Here is a 19,231-nt window from a genome sequence, read left to right on the forward strand (position 1 = left end):
GATAATTTTTTACCATTAATTTTAAATTGAAATTTAAGAATTGCATAGATCAAGTAAAAAATAAATATATTTTTAAGTTTTATTTTATTTGTTTGGATTTGGTTTTGGCAAGAATTTTAGATTGTTTTAGTGCTATTTCTTCAATGCGGCAATTTATGTGGATCAAACGATTAAAATCTTCCTAAATTAGACTATTTTCATTAGTTTACAAGGGTAGACCTTAAATAAAGGGGTGTGTCATCAATTTCAAACAAACAAGGGACTACTTAAATAATCACCAAATTGTGGAGGGGTATGTTAAAATCACCCAACAATTGAACCAGGCCTTTTACAAACCTGGTCGAGTCACTGGTCCAACCGGTAGAACCAATTGAATCGAATGAGTCAATTGATTTTTATAAAATTGGATTTTTTCAATCAACTCGACCCGTAGAGGTTAGCAGGTCTGGTCCAACCTGATCCGACCAGCCGGTCCAAACCGGTTTTTAAAACACTGGTTTGAACCATATCTTTCAACAGCTGAAAAAGTTATAAATGGAGAAGAAAAGGAGAATATTTGTGTGTGTGTGTGGCAGTCGGTGGGTCACTTTCAGATGGGAACATTGGGTGGCAATGGCGGATTTTGGTGGAAATTTCCCTCAAAAGGAGGCCAATTTGGTTCTCGCAGAGGATCACAACCGTCCGATTCGATCCACAAAGGAGGAGATGGAGGAGCAAACTTCAAATTCCCACTCAAGCAGGCGGCGACGGCCGCATCTCTCACTCTTACCGGCGACACCATCGCCCAACTCTACTCCAGATGGAGTTCTGATTCGGAAAACGAGGTGAGAGATTATTAGTCTCTCTTTCGATTTTTCGACTTCTTTATCTGTGATTTTTTAATTGGAACCCTAAAAGAGTGTTCTCTTTTGGTTATATTTTTGGATTGGAGATTGAGATTCAATGTAGATTCGTTAACCATTCATCCTAATTAGGTGAAACACTAAAGCATTATTATTATTGTTATTTTGATAGGTAAACAGTAAAGCATTAATCGAACATTAATCATAATTTGATTGAAAACGGATTAAAAAAATAGTGGGATTTTGATAAGAGTCGTTCTACTGGCGCCCACCATTTCTTCTCTTGGTACCCTTTTACTTCCTATCTTAGTGACCACTTACTCGTTTCAACCTATGTTACCTGGTTCGTAGGTTCGAATTTGGGTTTAGAGTTAGTGGTTCCCCAATCTAAAATTAACCCGGTTTGTACGGGTAGGTAGAGAAAATTCATTTTTGGGTTGGCTTTGGTTTCCTAGATTGGTTCGCTTGTGCATATATATAATTCAAGTATACAAGTTATAATTACAATTATATTATTAAAAATTATAACGTAAGTAGAAATAAATTAGTTGGATAATCTAAATTTTAAATATGGACAGTGAAAAAAATCAATTAAAAATATTTGATCTGATGAACTAAATTGGTGGGTTCACCAAATTTCTGGCTTTTGTTTGCTGAACCAAATGTTTTGGTTCGCCGAACCCGATATTAATTCCGTGGGTTCGAGGTACACTTTATTTTGCGAGCCAGTCGTGGTTCGGACTAGTAGAAATGAATTGGGTAGCTCTTTGCACCCACTTTACTCATTCCACCCACTTACTAAAATTCTAAAAAAGTCATCAAATGAACTTCGGTTCTCTTCTTCTTCTTCTTCTCTCTCTCTCTCTCTCTCTCTCTCTCTCTCTCTCTCCATATTCATCTCCTTTTGAGTTTTGTGAGAAGTCGAATCAATGAAGATTAGTTTTTTCAGATTTTTTTCAAGTTGTCTTATGTTCTTGAAATTTCTCTTATTTTTTTTCAACTACTATTTAAACCTCCAAATCGAACTTATTTTAGGTGATTCGGTAGCGTACCCACCGAACATTACAAACACTAATTCGATATGTATTGGTAAACTGAACACAAATTTATACGAGAAAGTTATGTTCGGTAGGTACCTACGATAGATTAAAAAACAAATCGATAATTACTACCGAATATAACTTTCTCATGTAAATCTTTATGTTTTGTATGTCAGTAATTAGTCTTTATGTATAGGATCAGTAAGTACCTATCGAGCCTGGCAAAACTGATTCGGTACTAACATAATGAACTCGAAATTTCACACACAAATTTACACATACGAATAGCTTTGACTCGATTGATTTTTGAGGTATTAGGATAAAGAAAAAAACATAAGATCAAATAAGGAGATCTTCGTTGAAACTTTTCTAGATGCAAAGAAGAAGAAGAAGAATGAGAGAGAGAGGTAGGCGGATGATACAAAAGAAGGAGAGAATAGATAGAGAAGATGGTGAGATGGTTGGGGTTTTTCATTTGGTAGAATAGATGGTGGATGTATAGAGTAATACAAAAAGGGCATTTCGGTGTTTTACCCTTTTCTAAAGGAAATCACTTAAGTGGACGTCAAGAGAGTAAATGGTGGGCACCAGTAGAACGACTCTTTTGATAATTGGATTGAGATTCTCCTAGATAGGCTCTTCTTCCATAACTCTATAGCATTGTTAGGTATTTTTTTGGACTAATAATTTTGCAATTATTAGTGGCCAAGGAATCAATGTTTTAGTGATGAAAGGTGTAGTCGAGTTCACCAACTTTGGATTTTGGATGAAATTGCATTGAGCTTGGTCTTTTAACATATAGCTTTACAATGTCCAAACAAGCATGTAGGGTTGAGGACAAGAAGGACCCTATAGAGAAGATAAAAAAGTGATTCATTATTTACGGTACTAAGGTGATTTCAGGAGGAAAGTTGTGTGGGATTCTGATGCAGAGTTGGAATTTATACAAAGTTGGCAAATTTTGAATTACAAAACTTATTATTTTTCATTACTTCCTTGGTTGGGCCTTGTGGCACAGCAACACCCGTACTATTGAAATGGTTCCTCATAAGAGATGTTCCCTCAGGGAAATAGGAAGCGTCGGTTATGCCTATGCTGGCTAGTAGCCTCTGGAATTTTGATATAGAATTAGAATTGATACAAAATCTGCAAATTTTGAATTTTGATGTACCAATCTTTGGTATTCTGATGGTAATTGTTTGTAGGAAATTTTTCATGTTTGAAGTACACTCTTTTGGTGTGCAAGTGAGAATCGAACCTGCCCTTATTGCAGCTAGTTACATGTATTCATTGCGTTCTAACATTTCTCTGTTGCAATGCTGTCTAAATATCTATTACAATCCAGCTTTGGAGAATTTGACCTCTTTAAATATGTACCTTTTAGGATGTCAAGTCTACCCTTCTGTTACACCATGACTGGCTCCGGGCCCTTCGGATGTGTTCCTATGGTTTTCTTCTCTACGGTCCAGGCTCTTATGCATGGTATCAGTATCTTGATCATACTTTGCCAAAGCAGTCAGTAGAGAACCTCTTACTGAAGGTATGCTTGTCTTCAACTCTTCTGCTAAGCATCTACGAACTATGAAAAACTTCAGGACAAATAATTTATTTACTTATTACACCCCAATTATAAATAAAGAAAGGAAGTGATTGGTGGAGAATAAGTAAGAGTTGGGGTGCCAACATAAGATCTCCCATTTTTATTTTTTTTAGATTTCTATTATTCAGGTTGAGGATTTTATAAGAGCCTAATCATAGTTATAAACAACTACTGTAATTGTTTGAACAAGTGTTATAATGGTTTAAATTTTGAGATTATAATTTGAGCCAAACCTTTGTAATGTTTGAAGAGTGTGTTTTAATCTTTAATTGAGGTGTAATAAGTAAAAGTTGGGGTGCCAATAGCAGCTCTATTATTTTAACTGGTTAACATTTCTTAGGTGCTACAGCTCTTTTTTCTTGCAGGTTATATTCAACCAGATCATACTTGGTCCTTGTGTAATTGCTGTTGTTTTTGCATGGAATAATTTATGGAAAGGGAAGCTCTCAGAGCTTCCGACCAAGTACAAAAGGATGCCCTTCCTACGCTACTCTATGGTACGGCCTTTGTAATATAATTCAACTCTTTTCTGGCATTAAAAAGTTTGGATATTTTTGAATTTTTATTGCTCTTTTCTGGTTCTTTTGCAGGATTTAAGTTTTGGATTCCTGCTAGCATACTAAACTTCTGGTACATCTTCTATTTTCTTTTTATTTGGAGTTATTATTCCGAGCCTATTTATGGAAAAATATTAATGCGTTATCCTCAGATAATTCGTAGCATTATTCGATGATATTTTAAGGTTCTTGGCAAGGTAGAAAAATATGTTTTCTGCTTTACTAGGGACTTGATTGTCAGTTTTTCATTGAGAAGAACGTGCTTCATCCTTCTTTTATTCATCGGTTGATGTTGTTGACAAGCACATTTGTTGAAATAAGATAGAAGTAATAATGGTTACCTGAAAGAATTTAATACATACCAATCAAAAATAGTAATGATGATGATTTTGCTTCTTTAGCAACTTAATGAAGATATTTGTTGCATGAGGTAACAATATATAAGAATCTGACACTGAAGATATTTTCTTTATATAGAGAGTACATTTTCATCGTTTAGCAACATGTTCTCCCTAGACAATTTGAGTGCTAAGTTTACTCACAGTTGACTATGGTCAACATCTCATCAATGGCAATGGCAATGTGTATTCTTCTGATGGTTGTCAAGAAAGACAAGTGAGGAGTACTTTATTCCTTCTAGGCATAGAATTACTGTTAGTTCCACCAAATCACAGTCACACTATAAAATTAGTAGTTATGCTTTGCAAATTAGTTGCACAAGTATGAAATGAGGGGCACATTTGCAACTTATCGGTTGAGTGTCGGGAGTTGCAATTGCTTGACAACTTATCGGTTGGGCAACTCACCGGAGTTGCAACTCCCACTTTTTCAATAGAGTTGCTACTTACATCCCCACCTTTGTTAGTTGCAACTCTCATCTCTCTACATGAGTACTCTCATCACTTCCTTCTATTATCTCTTTGGCTTAGGATGGAACAGCTTGCCTTAACCAGCTGATGTCTGAATTCTCTCTATGATCTCTCCAACAATATGAGAAAACACACCTTCAAATAATGAACCAATCTTATGAATCTCTAGTCCATAAGTCAAGGTCTATGGTTTTCAGCATTATTTATTTATTTTTTTTTTCAATCTTCCACACAAAAGCATCACCTGTAAAACACAGAGACACTGTTTCATAATGCCTTCTTGAGCTTGTTGAATTGCTTTGATAAGTGGGGAAAGTCTGTGAATGGGTAATACCTCATCTGGGTTTGCTTATGTTTTTTCTTTTGTTTTGCTTTTCTCTCCTTTTCTTTGTTTTTTTCATGTTTGGGGGTTATCTCGGCCTCCTTTGTACTCTTCCTCTCTTTTGATATTTATAAAATCTTTATATTTTATAGAAAAAAAAAAAACAGTAATACCTCATCTGGGTTCAATGTCCGTCTTCGTCACCTGCATATCAGAAAACAGAAAAAACAATGTCTGTTATCTTTAGTAAGCTATGTTAGGGTTTCAAAGTTTTTTTCTCTGTATTATCAAATAAGAAATCCAAGCAAAAGTACTTATAAATAATAAATTCAGGCAAAGGTTAAATCTTCTCTTCTATTGCTTTCCTCCTCATCTTCCTTTTGAATCTCAGGTTCTGATCTCACCTTTTATTTAGTAGGATCTTGTGTCCATGAGTTCATCAATTTAGGAGATTTTTTCAGCTCCTTTATTATAAAAAATAAAGCTTGTGTTTCTTTTGATATCTGAGATCTTGGCTGCATGGTATTGGGTCATACCGACACATGTAGTATTCAATTCCTACTTGGTTCCAAACACTAAGGCTTGATAAAAGGAACGTCACCGGGTTTCATTCGTGTTTGTTCTAGCAAAACATTTGAAGAATAAATTGCAAAATTCACTAGAGCCTACACTGCTGATCATGTTGAAGCATCTTAATGACACGATCTAGAGGTTTGAAACAACCATTAGTGTGACAAATACACCCGAGACACTAGAAACAGTTTTTTTTTCCTGTCAAAAACATACATTTTTATCAGTGTTTCCTATTTAGACATCAAATGATATATTAATGATGGGATCCACATTTAAAAATCATGTTTTGACACTAACATATGGCACGTTTATAGGGCGGTCCCTCTTCAAGCTCGTGTAGCATTCATGTCCACCTGCTCCATCTTCTGGAACTTCTACTTGTCTTCAACCATGAGCAAGTAATCTGCTAATCTCAAACATCTCAGCAATTTGAGGAGCAGATTGTTTAAAATACAGAGTAGCTTTCTCAAATCTCAATGCCTGCCCTGCTCTTTAGTTCATAATATTTGTGTTCCTCCCCTTTCTAACTATAGCTAGCTAGAAAAAAAGAAATGGAAGATCAGAAGCCACATTTTTTGGAAATTTGGTTATTTTAATTGTATTGTTGGCAAGGAATGCATTTTTTTCCAATATTCATCTTCATCGTTTCGTGTTTATACCTTATAGACAGTGAGTTTTGCTGCGTGAAACTTGATAAAAATTTATATTAAATGGCCAAAGAATTTCATCCCGGTGAATACATTCAAATCATGATGATAATTCTTGTCGTGTTGGTTTCGTCACTAAATTTTGTTTATGATCAAATAGGGTTTTGCGTCTGCTTCCTTGTTAATCTATCCTAGATATCTAAAAGTGAAAATCAATCTGTTTAGTTGTTCATGAAATGATCTTTGTTCCAACACAATTAGTTCTCAAAGTTAACAGAGATGTCAAGATAAAGGTAGTTTGAAAATACTGTTTCTGGTTAGCCTATTTGCAGAGACTAGATGAACTTGTTTCTTAAGCAATGGCATTGTTTATTATTTTTATGACTTACAGGGTTTTATCTAAAGAACAATGCCTAGGGATGCGCACTCATTAAGAATGATCTAATGACCCCCAGGGGCCTATTGAATATCAAATGGTCCTGTGTGGGGACGGCATTGGATCTTGGATTGAATAAAATTAAAAAGGGTCATTGTAAATTTTTTTACCATTTTTAAAGATGATAGCAAATTGAAAATATTTGATGTGGTTACATACATGGAATTTGCCCATACTCATACTCCTTTATGAGTTTGTACTCCCATTTTATGGAATCCAAAAATATCATATTTGACTGTCTAATAGTCCAAGGACTTGTTTATAATGTTTAGACCAACTTCACTAGAAATTAGTTGATTTCAATGTTTCTAATCAAATGAAAGTTTGATTTGAATTTCAAAACCAAAGATCTATTAATTATATGGACGTTCAAGTCAAAATTTTATATGATTAATAGTTTTGAAATAGATTGATTTTCATAGAGACAATGGTCACTAGGATTTAGATAATAGGAAAGCATGTCAAAATACTAGGTTCGTAATTAGAAGGTAAAGACCGTCGCAATATAATTTTAAACAACTTAACAAACAAGCACCTTCATCATTGATGGTATTTAAAACCCAATTTTTCTCTAATAATAAGCCTGACCTAGGCATTTGTCATGCATTGCACGTGATTTGATTAAGGTTGTGTTTGGTAACACTTCTGAAATCTGAAGTTTAAAACTGCTTTCTGATTTCTTGTTCAAAACTTTTAGATTCATCCAATGTCCCTATAGCCGATTCAAAACTTATGAATTTCAATTCTGAAACTTAAAACCTGAAACAAAACAAGCGAGATTAAAGCTTTAGAAGTCTGAATTGTAAAGGTGAATCACTTTCATTCAGACTTCAGAAGTATTACCAAACACACACTAAAGGTGTGTTTGAAAAGTAAAGCTCATCACGGAGTTGAACTTTCAAGAATTCAATTCTCTTAAGTTCAATTCCTGGAATTTGAGAGCGAGAGTTAATTATATATATATAAATTCAGCTTCTTATATCAGTATTGATGTTGAAGACAATATTATTATTATTATTTTATGTATTTTTTATTACTTTCTCATCCCTACAATAAAAATAAGAGGTGATAATAGACTATCCCACGTGGCATACTCAATCGACTCTCCTAAAAGTGCAGTTGTGTATCTTGAGGAGTACGGATCTATGGTTCCAAACATGTCACGTTAGGGGGAATCGATTGAGTATGCTATGTGAGTAGTAATTTTATCACGATTCTAAAAATAAATACAAGAGTCGTGATAATCTGATTAGCCCACGTGGCAAACTCAATCGACTACTTTACGTGGCAAGCTCGAAAATCATTGATTTGTGCTTCTTGGTATACACAATTCCCTCGGGATACTTTTTTATGGGGAAGTGCAATTGTGTATACCGGGGAGCACGGATCAACGGCTTCCGAGCTTATCATGTCAGAGTTGTCGATTGAATTTGCCACGTGGGACAGTTAGATTATCACGATTCTAAATATAAACAATTGGGAGAGAGAGAGAGATGGAGAGTTGCCAGTAATTGACTGGCCTGGCTTAACTTGGACCCACGAGTCGACTCAGACTCGGATAGGTTCTAGGTAAAAGCATTTTGAACCGTTAAAGAATCTTAATAAGATAAATTACGAAGAACAACACTGGTCGTTAAGACCTGTTTCTTTTAACGAGAAACCTTTAACTTCCCTAACTGTAATAACTACCAATGTCATCAGCTCCATTACTCTCTCCACTCTCTTTACCTCTCCCTTCACAACCTCTCTCTTCCCACCAAATTCAAACACTCCAACCACCTCATCCGAACTCCACTCCAAATCTAAAACCCACACTCAAATCACGTTCCCCCTCCTCATGGATCGAAACCCTTAGATCCCACACCCGATCCAATCTCTTTCGAGAAGCCATTTCAACCTACATTGAAATGACAATTACGGGAATCCAGCCTGATAATTTTGCTTTCCCCGCTGTCCTTAAGGCCGTTGCAGGCCTCCAAGACTTGAATTCAGGCCAGCAATTCCATGCCGCCGCAATCAAATTCGGTTACCACGAATCCTCGGTGACCTGTGGCCAATACCCTTCTCCATATGTATGGTAAATGCGGAGATATCGGTGATGTGTTACAAGTGTTTGATAGAATTCCTCAAAGAGATCAAGTTTCTTGGAATTCTATGATTGCTGCCTTGTGTCGATTCGAGGAGTGGGACCTTGCTTTAGAGGTTTTTCGATGTATGCAATCCGAACATGTAGAGCCGAGCTCGTTTACTTTGGTTAGTGTTGCACTTGCGTGTTCACATCTAAGTAGGCGTGATGGTTTGCGGTTAGGAAAGCAGGTTCACGGGTGTAGTTTACGAATGGATGATCTAAAGACATTTACAAATAATTCGTTGATGGCTATGTATGCTAAATTGGGTAGGGTGGATTACTCGAAATCTTTGTTCGAGCAATTTGAGAACCGTGACTTGGTTTCTTGGAACACCTTGATTAGCTCATTTGCACAAAACGATAAGTTTGCGGAGGCATTAGTGTCATTGTGTGACATGGTTCTTGAAGGTATCAAACCTGACAGTGTCACGATCGCTAGTGTGCTCCCAGCGTGTTCACATTTGGAGATGCTAGAAATTGGAAAGGAAATCCATGCCTATGCGTTGAAAAATGCGAATCTCATTGAAAATTCTTTTGTGGGTAGTGCTCTTGTCGACATGTATTGCAATTGTGGATGGATCGATAGTGCTCATCGTGTTTTCAATGGGATTTTAGAGCGGAAAATTGCACTTTGGAATGCCATGATTGCTGGTTATGTACGAAATGGGCTTGATGAAGAGGCATTGAGGCTTTTCATTGAGATTGAAATGGTTGCAAGATTTCGTCCAAATTCAACGACAATTGCAAGTGTGTTACCCGCTTGTGTGAGATGTGAAGCATTCCCCCATAAAGAGGGTATACATGGTTACATAGTGAAGCGAGGTTTCAATAGCAACATGTACGTACAAAATGCTCTTATGGACATGTACTCCAGAGTTGGAAAATTGGAAATTTCAAAGAAGATCTTCGAGAGCATGGAAGTTAGAGATTTGGTTTCTTGGAACACGATGATCACAGGATACGTAGTTAGTGGCCGCCATGACGATGCACTTATTCTACTACATGAGATGCAACGAGTACGAGAAACAAAAGATGGTATCAAAGATGATTATGAAGATGAAGTAAGGGTTTCCTATAGACCGAACTCTATAACACTCATGACATCTCTTCCAAGTTGTGCCTCCTTAGCAGCTCTATTAAAGGGGAAAGAAATACATGCTTACGCCATTAGAAATGCGTTAGCGTCAGATGTTGCGGTGGGAAGTGCACTTGTGGACATGTATGCGAAATGTGGTTGCTTAAGCTTATCAAGAAAAGTGTTCGACAAGATGCCCACACGAAATGTTATCACATGGAATGTTCTCATCATGGCTTATGGGATGCATGGACGAGGGGAGGAAGCTTTAAAGTTATTTAAAAATATGGATTTGAAGCCTAATGAGGTCACATTCATTACAATCTTCGCCGCATGTAGCCACTCCGGGATGGTGAGTGAAGGCCTAGACTTGTTGCATAAGATGAAAGATGAGTACAGCATCGAGCCTACACCAGACCACTATGCTTGTATCGTGGACTTACTTGGCAGGGCTGGCCAATTGGACGAAGCATATGAACTCATCACTACCATGCCTTCTCGATCCGACAAGACGGGTGCTTGGAGTAGCTTGCTTGGGGCGTGTCGGATTCACCAAAATGTAGAACTCGGGGAAATTGCGGCAGAGAATTTAATCGGCTTGGAGCCTAATGTGGCTAGCCATTATGTTCTACTCTCTAACATCTACTCAGCGGCTGGGCTGTGGAACAAAGCAATGAATGTTCGGAAGAAGATGAAGGAAATGGGGGTAAGAAAAGAGCCCGGGTGCAGTTGGATCGAGTTAAATGACGAGGTTCATAAGTTCATGGCGGGGGATGTATTGCACTTAGAAAATGCGAAACTCCATGAATTGCTCGAGTGGTTGTCAGAAAGGATGAAGAAGGAAGGGTACTTGCCAGATACTTCGTGTGTACTTCATAATGTAGATGAGGAGGAAAAAGAATATATTCTCTGTGGGCATAGTGAGAAACTGGCCATAGCATTTGGGATCCTTAATACTCCTCCAGGTACTACGATTAGAGTTGCCAAGAACCTTCGGGTTTGCAATGATTGTCATGTAGCGACCAAGTTCATTTCGAAGATTGTTGAGAGGGATATTATTGTGAGAGATGTGAGGAGGTTTCACCATTTCAGAGATGGGTCTTGTTCTTGTGGAGATTATTGGTGACAGAAAGAGCCCAAACCATTGTTTCTGTGAGAATTTAAGATGACTTGACGAAACAAATAACAGCTAGGTTCGATTGCTTACTAAGACTAGAAATCGCTCTATCCCACAAGTTGGGATTATTCTTTTGTTTTTTTTTTTTTTTGATAAGTATAATATATTGAAAACAAGGGGATTATTCTTTTACTGATCTTGAAGCTTTGATGGAAAATAATGTACATTTCAGCAATAGAAGCATAGAAAATTTTTATTTACGCCACCACCATAGTTGTTCCTTAAAATAAATATGGGTCAGCCATCTTAGGGTTATGATAATTTGGTTTTAAGAATGATTCTTTTTCTTCCATTTGCAAATAGTATTTGATTTTATGTCATTTTTCTATTTTTTTCGATAATCAATTCCTTTGTTTGAGAGAAATGGTTTCTGCCCATCAATGAACACATTTACTTGGGACTTCCCTCAACATGAGAAATTTAAAAGTTATTTGAATTTGCCAATTTGGTATACTGTAAAGTTACCTCAACTGACAGAACATATTACTTATTATTACTGGATCTCTCATCACTTTCAAACACAATTGTATTTATTTATTTTTTATCACTGAACACAATGAATCAGAAAGAAAATTAGCTCAAAAAATAATAATAATAACTATTTCCCTCAGTGTAATTTCAAGAAAATTAGCTCCACTGTGATGTTTTGTGTATCACCTTATCCTTCTCACCCAATGTGGGGGTTTAACATTACAAACATTTCATACAAAAGAGAGAAAAAGAGTCTAAATAGCTAAACAACAGATATATTATTCTTTGCTAAACAGATCATGTATTTTGTACTCCTTTCCCCCAATTTTTTTTAACCCTCACCGTAACATATCAATGAAAGAATATTTGAATATCACCACCAATGATGGTAAGAAAAAAAAAGGCGTAATTCAAGAAAAATAATAGCACAAAGAAGAGGCGCCATTACCATTTACCACTACAAAACGGGCACCGAAATGGACATGGACACATTCACATCCCCAGCGAAAGTTGAGCTATGAATTGTCGAGTTTCCCATAAATGGGTATCCCAAGTCCCATCCCTCCATAGCAAAGGCCGCAGCCTCACACCTCTGGAAAACTCTAGCAAGCGATGCTGCCTTCCTCCTTGCTCGCTTTGTACCCGTAAAGAGCAAAGACTGAAGCAAGTTTGCCAATGCTGGCGCCCTCATCACTTCCCTAGTCGCAGCAGCCCCACCACTCCGACACAACTCAAGCAACGCTGCGACAGCGTTCTCCTTTCCCCTTGGGGTCCCACGTCTCATCATCCCAACCAACCCTGTTACCGCCATTTCCTCATTTCCTACTACTTCGGCCCCAATTGGCTGCCTAACAATCAAAGCCAATGCCCCCGCTGCCTCCTCTGCCACCCCTTCAGTTCCCAATGCCACCACTAGAGCATTTACTGCCCCCGACTCGATCATTCTCTTGCAATTATCCGAGTGTGTCGAAAGATTAAATAACGCCGTTACAGCATCTTTCTTTCCTCTTGGGCTCCCATCTCTTAATAGCTCGGCCAGAGCCTCGATTGCCCCTTCTTCATCCGAGATTCTCTTCTTGTAATCGTGAACAGACGAGAGGCTGAAAAGGGTCGCCGCGGCATTTTCTTTTGCCTCTGTAGTGATCCCGAATCTAAGAACCTCAACAATTGATCCCAGACATCCTGCTTCATCAATGATACGGCTCTTGTTCTTGTCATAAATTGACAAATTGAGAATTGCAGTCACGGAATTCTCTTGTGCTACTGGATTCGACGATGAAAGTAGTTTACGAAGAAAAGGGATCGCCCCAGCTTCGGCAATACAAGCACGGTTTTCCTTCCCAGTTTTTGCCAACAAACGTAACTCACGAGCAGCAACGGTTTTCGCTCCTTGAGAACCATTCGATAGTTGTTGTACGAGGAGCTCTGCCGTGGCCTTGTTGGCTTTGAGCGCAGCCTTCGAGGATCTCGCCAAAGCAACCATTTCTGTGGAAGTATCCGTGTTTTCGGGGGGATCATAGGGGATTCCATGAGCAGTGCACCACTGAGAAATCAAACTTTGGAGAGCTCGATTGGGAACTAGACGTGTGTGGTCAAGCAACTGCCCTGTCTTCGGGCAGCTACAATGCCCTTCTTCCATCCAATGAGATATCGAATCTCGATCATAAGTCTGCCCAGTAGAAACAATCACTGGGTCTTGCATCAAATCCAAAGAGATTGGGCAACAAAAGTCCTTTGGCATCGTCAAGAAAGTTTCCCCAATTTCTTGAGTAATTAGACCCTTTCGTGACCTCTTCGGATTTCCAAAACCTGTATCTTCTTCCTCAAATCCAAACAACAAGAATCTACAGTACCGAGCGAAGGCAACAAATCCATTGAGCACTGACAAGGTGGGTTCGACGTCACCCTCATGATTATAAATCTGTTCTTCGAGAAACTCAATCTCAGCTCTACAAGTTTTCACGTCTCGAATCCCTAATCTGTCAATAAACACAACCCGAAGGTCTAGTGGATCAGGAATACTTCCCTGTTCAAATTCATACAGAAACGAGAATAACCGATCCCTTAGTCCCTCATCACGTTCATCGATGAACAATTTAGCTTTTCTCGATTGCCTCTGCAAAAGCTCAACTTGCTCACGAATGTCTTGACTTAAATTGAGATCTTTCAATGGAAAAACATCGAGGAGCGTCGAAATCTCCTGATTGAGATCATGAAAATGGCCTGAAATTGAAGAATTTTGAAGGAAGAGCCACAATCGACTGGACTGCGAGCAGTAATCAAGAAGGATCTTGGAACGATACATAACAAGATAAAGCTCTTTAAAGCAAAGAGTGGCAGAAGAAGGGAAACAAGTACTATAGTCTCTGAGAAATTCAAAGAGAACGACAAAGATCTCAATTTTTCGAATCAAAGATCTGGAGTTTCTACGCTGTAAAGCGAACGATTGATCTGAATACGAAGAAATCAGTTCAGATGAAACAGTCGCTAGGGTTTGAATCAGAATTCCCTCACTAAGATGAACTGGAGCCAAGAAAGCCTCCAAAGAAGGCGATCTTCTCCTTCTCAAAGAAGAAAATATTGCTGCCGAAGCCATAGATCTGGGGTTAAGTTAGGGTTTCAAGATCTGCGAATTTGAAGATCTATTAAGAAAAATTTCACTGATTTTCAATTTCCAAATCAAGAACTTCACTATATGCAATTTAATTGAGAATTGAGAAATCACAAGAATTGAAATCTGTGATTTTTCTTTGTAAATCTGCAAGAATCTATAGTTAAAGATAAAGGAAGAAATCGATGCCGTACAGATGATCTCTTACTGAGTTTTCTTCTTTGATGTTGTTCTGTTGTTTGAATCTTTGAACTTTTAGATTGATTGATTCTTTCGATCCCTTTTAAAATCGAAAATCTCTTTCAATCGATTACGCGTTTCATCCAAAGTTTGATTTTCTTTCTCTCTAGAAATTTCATGGCAGCCACCATGAAAGCATGAAAACGACTTTCATTTTGACGACCTAAAAGCACAACTTTCTCTTGGTCTCTCCACCACCACTAGAGTTGACTCTCATTAATACCGATAATAGTAGAATCATCTTCTGAAATTCCAATGTTGTCCTAAGTTCATTTTGGTGTAACGTTAACGGTATTTGGAATCTTCTGATTAAACATACTGTGTTTGTCCAAACAAGCCCTATCTTACCGGCTTTGCTAGTTTTTTTTAATGTGAGCGACTCGAAATAAGTAGGGGAAGTGACGTCTGACTTTTTTAGATAGGAAAATGCTGAAGTGACATTGATTCACACATTGCCGACTTGATGTTTTTTTGTCGAAATACATGTGAAAGGCATCTATGGTTATGGTTATATGGGCATCTCCACATCAGTAATGCGTTAATCGATGTCAATTTTAATGTTACTAGAACACGACTTTTCTAGATATTTGACCCGATACCCATATGAGTATCTAATCTGATAAATCACATAAATATTTGAACACTCTAGTCATAATTAGCAATTCAAGACTATGGGGAAAAAAAAAGGTATGAGAATAATAGGATGAGTCATGTTGGAATGACCGTAGGTTGGAACCTCGTATCACACTTCTTGAAATGAAAGTGGATAAGAACCACAGATACTTTTTCACTCCTATCCCGATGAAAAGCATTTATGGTTCCCACACACTTTCAAATTCAGAAGTGCGATTTGAAGTTCTAGTCTAAGGTTACTTCAGTATGATTCTAATAAGATCATATTTGAACTATTATATTAAAAATTACTTTAGATACTATGATGAAAATAGCATAAGACGAATTAATCCACCTAAAATTTGTATTCACATTAAAGATTGATTAAAAAATTTGGGTACATCAAAGATAAATGGCTTAACTCTATCACTAATTGAACTTGTAAAGCTTGGGTGGTCTCTAGTGGATTTACTGATGAACCAAGTTGGCTTGTGATCAAGCATGATATCGGATTAAGGATGGTCTAACATGATAATCCCCAATTAAACTTATCGCATTGGCGACATGTAATCATCTTGAAGATTAGACTCATAACTCAGTTGGTTTGACGCATTGCAAAGCAACTTTGTGATCATGTTCGACTAATCCAATAAGTTGTTTGTAAGATTTTGATTGCGTCTGTTAAACTCGTATTTGTTTAGGTTTGATTTGTATAATATTGACAATTGACAACCCTAGCACAAATCATAGTAAAAAAATAATAATTGAATTTTAAAATATTAGAAAAAATAAGTCATCTAATTGGGACCCATCAAATATCAATGATCTTGTTGAAAATCCAAAGATTTTTTCAGAAATCAAGTTACTAATACAAAAGTTACATATTTTCTTTTTTAAGAAAATCAATTATTATTGTACACTATTATGCCCTAATTGAATTTTTTCTGAATTATTTTCAAAATTTTCTTGAATTTGTCAAAATTTAAATAAATAAATAAATAAAATGTTTTTGACACTACCCTTCCCTAATCTAAAATTTTTTCAAATTTATTTTCAAAATTTTTAAATTTATTTGAATTAAAGAAAAAGTGCCTCTGAAATAATTGTTAAAGCTTAACCACGAGGGTTTAGCTTGTGACAATTTCGAATCGATAAGCAATGACAGTCCATAGGTGTGTGTGATGTGTAGGCGTTGCATACTTGCACATGTCCCGGGATTAGTCCTTGGACAAGCCAATGGTCTATGATCTGGGCAAAGCCAGATACAGGCTTGTTTCGCTGTCTACAAGGATACCTAATATATAAATAAAAAAAATAGTAATAATAATGATAATTGTCCGATCCAAATTTGTTATTGACATTTTTAGGACAAAATGACAAGAAATCCTTAAAATATCCAACTTGATTTTGGGCGGTGAATTACAAGGGATATTTCAGTAATTTTATCAAAAGAAGTGACCACAGATAAATAATACCCTTTAAGTGGCACTCTTCTTTTATTCATTATTATAAGAATCTATGTGCCTTGAGATGCACGTCGCGGGCACACGACCGACCACTGAATAACTCTAGTCGTTACTATTGATCCACGTGGCATAATCGTAAAGGATGACGTTTCCAATAAGTCAAAATATCAAAAAAATAATAATAAATAAACAACACCGTGTCTTGGTCAGCATTTTTTATTCCTTTGTTTGTTTGCTTGATTGGTGATTCTCGCTTTCACTCTTCGTTCCTTCACGCTTGTCCCGTTGCAGATACGCTTTGACTTAAAAACAAAGGTGTCTTTATCAAAAAGTTGATAAATACCACACACACAAAAAAAAGTTAATCACGGACTCATCATTCTCTTTCGTTCAACAAATCACAATAATGATGGGCCCACCTACTTCAATACTTTTTTATATACCAATGGCTAAGAATTATTCAGTTTGAAATATATGAATTCACATGTAAAAGTTAATCATTGATTGTGATCTTAGAATTCTAGATCCTTTATAAGATTAGTGCCCTTGGACCTACTAGGTTGTTGATGGATCGAATTGGATCGGATTGTATACTTTGATTTAATAACTATATGATTGGATTAAGGATTTGGATTTTGATAAGGAGCTGATCAAATAATTTCGAATATGATGTTTATATATTGCATTTTGTGGTGTAAAAAATCACTCATTCATCTTGAGATTCACTGTACTTTAAATCTAAACTTGGATACCCACTTAGATGATCTGAGATCCTATATGTTTTGTAGGGGTGCAACTTGGTCCAATTCAAATCGAAAATTGAACCAAACCGAATGCTTTGGATTGGTTTTGATTTATAATGAACTTCGATTCGATTCAAGATTAACAAAGTAGATAACCGATTAATTTAATTATATTCTTAGTTCATGTCTAATATAGAATCGAATCAAATCGAGAATCGAATTCTTATATTAATACAATTATAAATAAAATATTATTAATCTTTTTAATAAATTATACGTATATTTTATGAATAAATTGATTATTATTCTTATGGATAGATTAATAACTTTTTTTAATTAATGAAAATATTATCGACTTTTTTTAATGAATACATTACTAATTTTTTATATATATATTATTGATGAAATTTCATATTTATATTTAATATTTTTTCTTAAAAATGTATTAAATCAATTAGGATTTTAAGATATTGGCAACATGTAGAATCGAACTGAATCAAACTGACCTTAGCTTGGTTCGGATTGCTTTGATTCTATGGTAATTTGGTTTGATTCCGATTCTCATTTAATGGAACCGACCTATGTCGGCTTCAAATCGAACCAAGTTGCACCCCATACTTTGTCATCCTGTTTATGTCTTTAGCAAGATATTGATAAAGCTGTCGTTATCCTTTACTTATTTGTTTTTTTCCTTCTGTTACTATGTAAGCCTGTTGATACGCTCCTGCATTAACGCTGACTTGACTGTGTTTTCAAGGTGATAGGTTTTGCCACGTCATCAACGTGAGTAACGAAGACTTTGCCGGCAAATAATGAGGTCTTGGTCTTACGTAATTTTTAATTTTGTAAAATCGGAGATAATCTTGAGACACGTGTCACACGTAATGCAACACTCAGAAACCCTTACGTATTCCAATCTACATGGGAAAGAAACGTTTTCTACAAAAATAAAAATTGATTTTCCTTACATTATCAAATCAACACTTTTTTTTTTTTTTTTTTTTAGTGGCAGTTAGTATTTTTCAAAGTCATTTTTTTATGGCAAATGATTTTCTAACTTAAAAATTTTCACTCGATATGTACTCGAATGACATGGTAAAGACTTAGAATTGATGATCTTTTTTCTTGTGTATCTCAAAGAAAAAGATCTAGGATTTTGTGCCCTTGTCACGTTAGTCAAGTAAGACCAAGGGAAAATTTTCGAGTCAGAAAATCACAACTCTTTTCTTATAGAATTCTATTGGCACACTAGCTTTTACTAATAACCTATCAATTCTTTTGAAATTAAGGATTTTTTTTTGGAACGTGCATAACTTATGTCAAAATTCGATATTTTGTTCATTTTAATTCTCAAATCATTATTTTTTCAATGAATTTGTCACTTTTATAATCAATGAATTCACAGATAAATTACTAATAAGATCGTTGATATGATAAAATTATTAGTATTTTATCAGTAAATTAGTTAATAACAAAAGTGACGAATTCACAAATTATAAAAGTGAATAATTCACTTGAAAAATATGTTTTGGGAATTAAAACGAATATTATACAAAATCAAAATTTCATCATATTCAACGCACGAAAAATAAATTCACCCTTGAAATTAAGAATATGTAGAGGGTGTGTTATAAGTAAAAGTTGTGTGTTAACAGAAATTCTCTTGTAGAAGGGTGTGTGACTTATGGTTTAAATACGACCGCAACAACAAGAAATTTCAATTCTCATGTTCTCATGTGTACGTGAAACGCGTTTCAGATTATATTATAAGACAAAAGCCGGTAAAAAACGCGCTTATACTAATGAGCCGTAATTTCAAGAG

The 19,231-nt window shown here is 36.1% G+C and overlaps 3 protein-coding genes across 3 annotated transcripts; 2 read left to right on the forward strand and 1 right to left on the reverse strand.

Moving 5' to 3' along the window:
* The first annotated feature begins 533 nt into the window (after positions 1–533).
* LOC147390536 (Peroxisomal membrane 22 kDa (Mpv17/PMP22) family protein) lies at positions 534–6,433 on the forward strand. Its single transcript, XM_086459992.1, is given in 6 exon segments — positions 534–824; positions 3,267–3,422; positions 3,848–3,950; positions 3,953–3,979; positions 4,073–4,112; positions 6,118–6,433. Coding segments are annotated over 6 exon segments (645 nt in total). The 5' UTR covers positions 534–593; the 3' UTR covers positions 6,206–6,433.
* A 1,566-nt stretch (positions 6,434–7,999) lies between these two features.
* LOC147390537 (pentatricopeptide repeat-containing protein At3g57430, chloroplastic-like) lies at positions 8,000–11,486 on the forward strand. Its single transcript, XM_086457981.1, is given in 2 exon segments — positions 8,000–8,934; positions 8,936–11,486. Coding segments are annotated over 2 exon segments (2,637 nt in total). The 5' UTR covers positions 8,000–8,577; the 3' UTR covers positions 11,216–11,486.
* A 353-nt stretch (positions 11,487–11,839) lies between these two features.
* On the reverse strand, positions 11,840–14,742 carry PUB17 (plant U-box 17). The gene has a single exon (XM_086457982.1). It carries the CDS (start codon positions 14,331–14,333, stop codon positions 12,195–12,197), a length of 2,139 nt encoding a protein of 712 aa, XP_086314108.1. The 5' UTR covers positions 14,334–14,742; the 3' UTR covers positions 11,840–12,194.
* Between the last annotated feature and the right edge of the window lie 4,489 nt (positions 14,743–19,231).

This window comes from Akebia trifoliata, chromosome 11 (genome assembly GCF_017979445.1).
Source record: "Akebia trifoliata isolate Shusen 1 chromosome 11, ASM1797944v1, whole genome shotgun sequence".
Lineage (NCBI taxonomy): Eukaryota > Viridiplantae > Streptophyta > Magnoliopsida > Ranunculales > Lardizabalaceae > Akebia > Akebia trifoliata.

Excerpts from the sequence above, each read along its gene's own strand:
- PUB17 (XM_086457982.1), bottom strand. The coding sequence starts at position 14,333 with ATGGCTTCGGCAGCAATATTTTCTTCTTTGAGAAGGAGAAGATCGCCT.